This window comes from Camelina sativa, chromosome 20, assembly GCF_000633955.1.
Source record: "Camelina sativa cultivar DH55 chromosome 20, Cs, whole genome shotgun sequence".
NCBI lineage: Eukaryota > Viridiplantae > Streptophyta > Magnoliopsida > Brassicales > Brassicaceae > Camelina > Camelina sativa.
Window position 1 is genome coordinate 3,410,151 of NC_025704.1, and position 10,772 is coordinate 3,420,922.

Below are 10,772 nucleotides of genomic sequence, written 5' to 3' on the forward strand. Positions count from 1 at the left end.
AAAAAAAAAAAAAAAAAGAGAAGGACACGTGGCAGTTGCGCCGCGTAAATCGCGCCGTATCACGTGATAAGGGAAACCTTTTGGGTTTTTGGCAGCCTACCCTCTTCTCTGTTCTCTCAGCCTCCCTTCCCCCCCATCCATCACGTGGCCAACTCACACCTCTCGATTATTGCGGGTCCCACCCTTCTTTTTTACGCTATCCCGTTTTCACTCTTTTTTTTTTTCTTCCTTATTATATTTAAGAATTTTAGTTTCCTAATTTTGGATATAAACAGCTAATGATTCGTACTTAAAAAAAAATCACGCAGAGTAAAACTTTATATATTGGTAGAAACTCTAACACCATAAATTAGTTTCGGTGAACGTAGTTTTCATGCCATGGAGAGACTAGAGTCATGTGTGTGCCAAGTTTAATCTAAGTTTTATGTATAACCACATTTAGTCATATAGTATATATTCATGATATCATTTCAACACATATAGTATTGGCTGAGATCAAATGCTTCTCACAAAAAAAACTTAAAATGTATTATGGATTATGTAAGTATCTTTCATACACCATATTGTAAATCACTTGACATGTACAAAGCTGCGTTAAACCTAATTTTTCTTTCTTTCTTGATTATCACATGTATAAATTTCTTTGATAACAAGATTACTTAACTTTTGGCATGAACCAAAATAAGTGGATCGTCCAAATAAGATATTTATTCTAAAGTGAAATATTTCTGAAATAAGGTTACAGAAATATCAGAAAAGAAACTATAGCCGTTATTATACAGGCAGTAAAAAAAAAAAAGAAGGTGAAAAGTGAGATTTGCAAGAGGGGTGGTGGGTGGTCACGTGGGGGTGCCCATTCCCTGCCGTTAATGTAAATCAGGCACACTTGCCTTCCGTCTCGGCGTGCGGTGGGTCCCTTTTAGAGAGTCGCCGGTACTGTTGAGTTTTGTAGTATAAGAAGAGAAGACACTTTTTGACGCCGTTTAACTCCAAACGAACGTTGCACTGCCGTTAAATTGGTACGGGCGCAAAATGGGAGAGGGAGAGAGAGATAAGAGACGTGAGGGGCACGTGCCTTGCTAGAGAGAGAAAGCGGTGGCGACCGGTCACTTTCTCGTGATGGTATCACGTGAGGCAATTTTACTCATCCCTATGGGTCCTCCTCCTCCTTAAGCATTAGTACTTTTCTTCCATTTTTTTTTAACTCTGACAAAAATAAATATCAGAGAGCGAGAGAGAGAGAGAGGTATATTACATTACAACTCGAGGTAAAGTAAAGTAATAAAAACTCGTGGGTCCTTTAGTCCCTTTGTGAATAAATAGCAGACACTTGTGATTCTCTTCTCTCTGTGTGTGCTGCTGCCCTCTCTAGTCTTGAGTTGCCAATTTAACACTAAAACTATACAATTGTGGAACTGTAACCTCTTTTGAGAAAAATAAAGCTAATTGTCTATGTACTGACATATAACTAATCACCAAAACAAACTAAAAAATATGTAATATGTGTAAGTCATACTTTTACCATACTGAAATCTTCAAATACCGTACATTTTTCTTAATAACAATTATAGTACATCATTGTCTCGTTAACATAATGAAAAAAGGATATTCTCTCTAATGACGTTGTTAATGGAGGATTAAAAGAAATAAAGAAGATAAGATAAATTATGTTGGGAATAGAAGGAGAGGGCATGTGCTGTCCTTTCTCGAGTGACCTGTCGGTTTATGGGTCATTGATAATACGTGAAAGCGAAAGCTGTGGAGAGAGAGAGTTTTTTTTTTTTTTAAATATCATAATATTATTATACCATTTTATTCAGAAGAGAAGAGACGACAAGAGAGACGAGACTCTCTCTCAATTCATCAATTGCACAAAAAAGAGAAGATGTGTTTTCTTTTGTTCTATTCCCACACTGGTTTCTCGCCTACGTGGCTCTTTCTCTCACGTGCTGGACTTGGGCTTTCCCTTTTTTATTTTATTTTATTTATTTAGTATTATTCTTCTTAACTGGATGGCGATTTCGATTAGGACGCGGCCCATTCCGAATTCGACAAGTGTCTTCTTTGTATCTATTTTTTTATTCCACTGATACTTTTGGACCAACCAAAAAGAAGAATAATAATGTATTTCGCTTGGTCCAAAAGTATCTCACTCTTTAAAAAAATTTAATTCCTTTTTCTAGTCAAATAGTAAAAGCATGATTCATGTTGACAACAAAATAAGTGCAATAAAAATAAATCATGATAAATTATGGGCCGTTCATGGGCCGATATGGTGCAAATGTCCTAATAGTTCGATCCGGCCCTTTTCAGCGCTTTCGGAAATTTTCATGCTTTTTCGAATCGATTGAAACGGTGTCGCATCGATGAGGTGAGATTTATAACGCAGATCCTCTCGCTCGATTTCGATTTCTCACAATTCGTCAGATACTGAGATTACTCTTGTTCCTCCTCCTCCGCCGTTGTGTTTGAGGCGACGAATTGGTTTCAGATTCAGTCGTAGTTTTCTCTCGATCCTTCTCTAAGCTTTTGTCATGGATCTGTCACACCAGCGAATTGAGCAGTCTCAGGTAACTCCTCCTCACGACGATAGTATCCATTGTGATTTTGGGAACGATATTAGGGAATCGCGATTCGAGTCTCTTTTTGGTGTGATAGAGGAAAGAGGTTGCGACATGGTTATTGAATTAGGGTTGGAATCTGGTGGGAGTGTTGTTGTTGAGAATTTAGGTGATAGTAGTGATATTGATGTTGGTAATGGTTTTGATGAACCTGATGACGACGATTTCTTCGCTGAGCAGAGGGGTTTCGGACCTGAGTTTCGCGATATCGCGTCGTTGGGGAGTAACATCCGTTTGATTACTGTCGAATCGGGTTCTGATGGTGAGGATGATCTTGAGAATGAGAGGGAGATTTGGGGGATTGATTCGGATGAAGAAGATGTGTATGTCAATGATGATGATGATGAATATGATGATGATGATGATGATGATGTTAGTGTGACTATTCCTCTTTGTTGGGATTCACTACAGTTAGAAGATCGTGGAGTCACAATTGCTGATGAATTTGATTGGGAGGAAGTTGTTGATGATGGTGTTGGTGATGTTTTAGGGGAAGAGATTGAGTTACGAAGCGGTTTTGCAGAAGTTGATTTCAATGACGAAAGTTCAGTTTCGGTTTCTGTCTCGCCGATTATCTCATTAGAGGATTTACCAACTAGGGAAAGAGCAGAAGGAAACCGTGGGTGGGAAGTTTTGCTGAATCATACTCTAGAGATCAACTTTGATGTGGAAAACAGAGAGTTGTATATCGTTGGTGACCATGACGATTATTTTCAAACAACAGAGTATGAGATGTTGTTTGAACAGTTTGCTGATGCTGAGGTTTCTGTTCTCGGGTTACCTCCAACTTCCAAATCTTTTCTCAAGAATCTCCCAGTGGTTAGATTGGAAGGTGAGAACGATGATGATGGTGTGGTGGTCTGTGCGGTTTGCAAAGATGAGATGAATATCGGAAACGAAGCGGTTCAGTTGCCTTGTAATCATAAGTACCATAGTGAATGTATTGTACCGTGGCTTAAAGTAAGGAACACATGTCCTGTTTGTCGCCATGAGTTACCTACAGATGATGCAGAGTATGAGCAAAGGAAGATCCAGAGAACAACAAGTACTTTTGACCTGGCTCTGTAAATGGTAAACATCATCCTCTATGTAAGATTTTTTTGTCTTGAGTAGTTAAAGAATGTATATATTCTATGTCTGGATTGTGTCAAGCGTCTCCTTTGTTGTTATGTTTTTTTTCTAGTATCCCGCCTCATTGTGTGAATCAGGTGATGGTGAAAGCTTTAGGAGGCTAGCTTTATATAGAAGAACATATGTATTTATTTTGATGTTTGCCTTGCTTTGATCTCATTTTATTGACCTGGTTTATTACCTATATAAATATACCTTTTTGTTTGGTTAAAGCGAATGAACAAGTTCTGGATTTGATATTTGCAAATAATTACTAGTAGCTACGATTAAAATCAACCCTGGTTTTCAATTTCTATGACTCGACATGGCTTTTATGTTAAAAGAGGAGTTCGATTAATCCGATTGTGGAAACAACGTTGCCGTTTGGTAAACCTAATCTTACTAAATTGAAATCTGTTACACATCACAATCTCCTTTTGTTATCTTTTGTCCCTTTAAACTAATCTTCAAAGTTCATTGGTACCTCTTGTTTAAGAAATACAGTAAACATTAATGTGCAAGCTGTTATCATCCGATGACTCGTTTTGCTGTGGCGCACTAATGTTTTTGTTTAAAGGAGAAACAAACATTTTACAGAGCCATATTTTAAATACTGACAATACAGCAACATTGATTTTCAGTCAACATTGATGTATGGTAAGTTGGTAACTCTAATCTAGTAAACTTGCTAAATTGAAATCTGTTACACATCACAATCTCTCCTTTTGTTACTTTCGTCCATTTATTCTTTATAAGACTAATCTTCATAGTTAATTGATACCTCTTGTTTAAGGAATACAGTAAACATTAATGTGCAAGCTGTTATCACTCTGATGATGACTCGTTTTGCTGTGGCGCACTAATGTTTTTGTTAGAGGTTTAATTGTGTTGAAAAACAAAAATCTTACAGAGCCATATTTAACATTCTGACAACACAGAAACAATGAATTACAACAGATGAACCCTCAAGTGTAGAGTTTTCGCATATATTTGGTGTAGTGAAAGTTATAAAAGTAAAGGACATAAAAAACAAAATGCTTTAAAAGGACTCATGAGATTCATCAATACAAGTAAGTAATGTATTTATATATACATTTTCAACTCTTGTTTTTATGTTCTATGAAAATGTTATATATTTATATGTTTTTCTTTTCGTTTTAAATTTGACTAAAATTAACCTTGACAGAGATGTGAAACTGCAAGTGACAACTTGTCAAAAGGTTAAAGGTGTGCCACTAGAAACTAGTTAACTAGGAGCTGGTGAAAATTTCCAAATGCAAAAAAAGAAGACGCTGGCTGAACAAGAAACCCCAATTAAGAACATTTATCTAACTGTTGAATGCTTAATGACTCAATGCAATTAAACTTATTTATTTCACTAGTTAAAAAAGATAAACCTTTTTTTGTTAAAGGGTTTACTTAAGAACTTAAACTTGAGCTACAAGACAAGATATATATATGTACTTTCTCTGATCTAAAAGATTATTATTGTAATCCAAAAATCTCTTTGTCTCTCCCTTTCTATATTTCTTTCTCAAATTCCATCATCTAAAAACCAAACATGGAAGCTGATGAAGATCAACAATACCCTTCTCATTGCTTCAATCTTTACGAAGGAAATCCGTCTCGTAACAATGATTTTAACTCGATGTTCCTACAAAACCCACATGATGAAGACTTCCATGTTCATGACCATCATCAAGTCGACAATCATGACCAGCACCATCATCATCATCAACCGAGTGTTGTGGTGGATCAAGAGAAGAGGTTAAGGAGGATGGCGTCTAATCGAGAATCGGCAAGAAGATCGCGGATGCGGGAGAGGAAGAAGATGGAAAGGTTGACAATGCAAGCAGCACAACTCATGGCGTCCAATCAGTTCTTGTCTGACAAATATATCAGCTTGTTGGAGTACAACCACCAGATCTCGCAAGAGAATTCACAGCTCAAAAAGACAGTTTCTTCATTATTTCAGGAATATACTATATTTCATGGAGAACACCATGATGATACGCCAAGATTTATCCATGGTTTTGATTTAAATCAACAATATCTGCATCAACCAACTTAACTCGTAAGCCGAAAAAGGTTATATTTATATACTCCAATGCTTCGATTCAAACATTATTTTGCTTTTATACTATACTAATTAAGCTCTTTAGTGGATTATATATATATATATATATACATACCACTAGATTGAATAATTGTGTTTATATATATATATATTGCTTCATGAATCTCTTATTATGTTTTTTTTATTTACCATGGGTTCTAAAAGCTTCCGTGTTTGAAAAGAAAAAGACAAATTTGCGTGAGAAAAAAAATTGTAGGAATCTACAAATATGTCATTTGTTTTGTTTTTACCTTTTTAACAGCAAATGACGAGATAAGTACATAGATAAATGTCCAAGTAAATCAGAAATACATTATCTCAAAATTGATATTAACATGGTTTCATATTGATAAATTTAATGAAATATTTTTCGAGGATTCATCATAATATATATATTAGGCTTTAACCAATTGTGGGGTTGGGTTTATGAAATTTTACGAATAAAAACAATAATCCAGTAGCTAGATATGTTGTTATAGCTGAGATGATCTGGTGACTAAGAATTCTTGCTGTTAAGAAAAAATCTATCGTAAAAACTTGTTCCAAAAGAAACAAAATCTTGGCACACAAAGATTAAAATAACAAAATATATAATGCTGCCATATAAGATGCCCACACGGCCACACACTTATACTTCCCAAACAAAATGTCTATAATATTGCAATTGATGACAACGTAACAAAAGGTTTCTCACAAACTATCCACAAAATCGACATGCATATCCGTATTGTTATCGTGGTTGTACACTCAGTTGAAACTTGAAACTATACGAGTACTTATAAAATCTCAATTTAGTCCATAACCTTCATTATTTGTTTAAAACCATATAACTTAGCTTTGTGTGTGTGTGTGTGTGTGTGTGTGTGTGTGTATCGAGTCAATGAAACGTTTTCTTTTTAAAGTCTAGTTAATTAAATTAAAAACCCATGTGGAATCCATATACCTTTTTTTCTAAACATCCTCTTCGGATACAATCCAAATTAAATCTTATAAAAAAACTTGGGCAGTAATTGCGTGGGCACTGTGGGGGTACGTATAAGGAGAAATGATTCGACATTAGTCTCGAACTATAGATCAATTTGTGTAGTTTACTGCAGGGGGTGCATGTGAACAAATGTCAAAAAAAATTTGGGGGTAAAAGGACAAAAAAGTAAAAAGAATTGCAGAGAGATACACGTGCAGAAGAGATATGTCCCCTATGGTCACAAAACATGTTTCCCTGTCTGTACTAAAGATACAACCAAAGATGATGGGTTCTTATTTTCTGTCTCGATTCTCAATTATAATACAACTCACACTGTGTGCACGTGTGTGTCAATGCCAACCAAATCTATGCAACATTGTTTTTTAAAAAATTGTTCTAAATGTTCATATTTCTTGTAAGTATACAATTTGTTTTTTTGTATTGTTCAATCAATCAGTGTAGTGTTCTTTACTAAAAAGATGACACAAGCTTACTTCAATTTTTTTGTTGCTGTATATGTGTTGTCCAACAAGTGAGCTCCTTACATGTCATTAGAAGAGGATGATCATTTATCCTTTCTGCATAAAATTATGAATATAGATATTTTTGGTTTATTGCTTTATATGGTGATTTTAGTAAGCTAGAGGTGGAGTTCATTTTTAAAAGTTGCCGTACGTGGAGGTTAATTATAATAGTTTGCATATATTGATTTGTCGACATGTGTTAAAATGTTGATTCTATATACTTATGTCTTAATTTCTCCATTAATTATCACTTGGTTTTGAAATGATATTATAAGCCTCACAAGTTCTGGTACTTATGGGTATAGTATATTGGATTAATCATTAAAATAGCTAAAATCATTAAATTTATATATTATAGATGGTAAATTATTATTTATAAAATTATAAATTCTCACTAATGTGATGTAAAAGTAGTAGTATGAAAAATATTAATACATACAGAAATAATAATTAGAATAAGTAAATTATAAGATGGCATACCTAATTCCATAATGGGGGTACTATGGTGACCATAAAGAAACCCATGATGGAATGCATTGATGTACACCTCAAGAGAACCAAGCTATATGTCATTATCATCATCTTCATCACTGTATCTGTACTATGATCGCGTTTAAATTACTCGCACACGTCTTTAACATATAGCGATAATTAATCAAATATAGCTACGCTACATATTTAGCAAATCATCAGATAGAGATATTTATTTTTTCATAATTAAATCAAAAGGACATAACATTTGAGATCATGTAGAAAAAATAACATTGGATGGAGGCAACATAACACTTGAATAAACATAGACACAAAGTCAATATATAAAATCAAACGAACCCTTTTTGTCTAACCGAACCAACGTAGCTATGAACTACACTGTAGCTATCATTACCATCATCATAATCATGATTATCTCCATCAATATCATCTTCATCATCTTCATCATCATTGACGTTGTTGTGAACCCTAGTCGTCTCCACCAAAACCATCTCTTCATTAGTCTTTTTCTTCTTCTTCGTTACAGAGTTTTGCTCCTCAATCTCTTGGGCAAGTTTGAGACATGATGTGGCTTCCATGGGACCAGAAGATGCATCAGAATCCATTGAATCACCACCATCGCTATCTTCTTCTTCATCATCATCATCGTCATAGTAACAGCCTTTGTGATTATGATCATGAGACTGTGAGGCTAAATACATCGTCCATCCAGATTCACAGCTGCGACAATCCTCATCGGATCCAAAGATGTTTGCAGACTCCATTTCCTTTACAATTATAACTCTCTTTTTTTTTTTTTGTGTGTCTTTCTATATTGTAATAAAAACAGAAGAAGAAACCAAAAGACCCTAAACAAAGAGACCAACAAAAATTTAAAACCCTAAAGTGAGACAGTAACAAGAAGAAGCGCTGAGATATTAAGTAAACAGTCCAACAAGCAAGTATGCGTATATAGTGTCTGTATGTAAACGCGTATATATAATATGTGAGCGTGTGTGTATCAGTGTGTATGTAGATGCATTTGGTTATAAAAGACAAAATAAAGTGGTTTTTTTCCTAAGAAAAAAATCAATTGAAAATAATTTAAGAGTTATTAATTTGGGAAAATAGAATATTCTGTAAAAAAGAGAGAGAAATGGAATTTTTATGGGAAATTAAAAGATAATTAGAGGCTGACTTTTATAAAAGATAAGGGGAGATCGAGGTTGGGTGGAAGAGATAGAGATGGAGAAGAGGTTGTATTTAAAACACCTGAGAATTGCTATTTATCTCTCATCTTCTTTCTGACCAAAGAACAGCTCACTACCTAAATTTATGTATAAAAATTAAATAATACAAGACAAACATACCCATTCAATAAATCATTTTTAAAAATAAATAAAAACTAGGAAAAAAATTAAAGAAATCACATTTTAGCATAAACAAAGAAGAAACGCATGCATTATTTGTAGTTGAAATATTTATATATGTTTATATGACAAGATAAAAACATGTCAATCCATATACTTATTTTCCGTCTGTGATTTAGAACATAGTGTGATATCATATAAGATATTTTAGTTTTGATAAATATCACATGATGTTAATTACAAAATTTGCATGAAATTCACGTTATTTGAAAAGCAAAAAAACACAAACTTATTTCCACTTTTTACAATCATTGTTTTTACATAAGTATATATTAATATTATATAGGATAACCATCTATTGCGTATTCTTTTTGAAATATTGCTAAAATACATGAGTCTGTTTAAATAGAAAACAAAACATATCAATGTTCACTAAGAGGTGTTGGATCATAATTCTATTTTTAATAAGAGTTTTAACAACAAGAAGAACACGAACAACAATAAAACACGTTAATATGGATATCTAAACAAAAATTGAATAACAAAATGAGAGATAGATAGATAAAGAGAGAGAGAGAGCCATAAATAGAGAGAGTTGATGAGAACAGCAAGAATCCAGCTAGAAGCCGTGAAGGAGAGAAAGTGAAATCTCTTATCTCGTAGAAGTAGCATCTTTTTTAATTGCAATAACTTTAAACATCATATTCCAATAAATAATATACTAAAAATATCGTGTTAGGTGTCGTTGAGTTGGTATATGGCAAATTAGGGGTTTAACATGCAGGAAATAATATGTAATAAAGAGTGCTTAATGATTTGTCGAGAAACAAAAAGTTGATCATCAAATTGACTTTGAGAAGAAAATTTTTAAGTCATTCATATCCCTTCTGCTTCAGTTCTTCTACACACAAAATCATAAATATATATATGTTAAGTGAGTGAAAAAATGTCTTATACAACACCAACAAAATATATATTAAGAGTAGTTTAACTTGGTTGAAAGAGGTGTAATCATGTGACTATTTTGTAATGTCGGTGCCGTTAGGGTTTGGTTTCTAGTCAAGTTAAAATTCGTCTAGTGGATACGGCACCAAAAAAATACTATAGTCTACCATATATATACAATGTACCATTATTAATCAATGTTATCTTAGATTTTAATAAAGGACAACACTTATAACGAAAGAAAGAGCAAGGGGAAGAATGTTTCCAACTTTTTCTTAATGTATTAATGGTTTTTACATTTGCGAATTGATCCAATTGAATCAGTATATATGGTTGGGGCAGAATAATTTTTTGATCTGTAAGAAAACAATATTGGAAAATGTGTAATGAAACAATAAATAAGGAGTAGTATAGTACCATCCCAAAAATTATTAATATCCCTGTGACTTGCGCTGTTCTGTCTTTCTTTAATTTACTGCTGCTAAGTCCTTTCTCTTCCTCAAAAAGTTCAAACATCTCTCGCTTCCTTTGTCACAACAACAAAAATTAAATATATACTTTCTAACATGCATATTTTTTTCTACCTATATCAGGATTAATTCAATTCTCTATTCTGTATTTCTCTTCACATGCCACTGACGACGACGGGCT

At 33.8% G+C, this 10,772-nt stretch overlaps 3 protein-coding genes across 3 annotated transcripts; 2 read left to right on the forward strand and 1 right to left on the reverse strand.

Moving 5' to 3' along the window:
• LOC104769017 (E3 ubiquitin-protein ligase CIP8-like) lies at positions 2,411-3,964 on the forward strand. The gene has a single exon (XM_010493135.2). It carries the CDS (start codon positions 2,535-2,537, stop codon positions 3,687-3,689), a length of 1,155 nt encoding a protein of 384 aa, XP_010491437.1. The 5' UTR covers positions 2,411-2,534; the 3' UTR covers positions 3,690-3,964.
• LOC104769018 (bZIP transcription factor 2) lies at positions 5,238-5,880 on the forward strand. The gene has a single exon (XM_010493136.2). It carries the CDS (start codon positions 5,293-5,295, stop codon positions 5,800-5,802), a length of 510 nt encoding a protein of 169 aa, XP_010491438.1. The 5' UTR covers positions 5,238-5,292; the 3' UTR covers positions 5,803-5,880.
• Positions 8,098-8,847, reverse strand: LOC104769019 (mitotic apparatus protein p62-like). Its single transcript, XM_010493137.2, has one exon. The coding sequence runs from the start codon at positions 8,589-8,591 to the stop codon at positions 8,157-8,159; it is 435 nt and encodes a 144-aa protein (XP_010491439.1). The 5' UTR covers positions 8,592-8,847; the 3' UTR covers positions 8,098-8,156.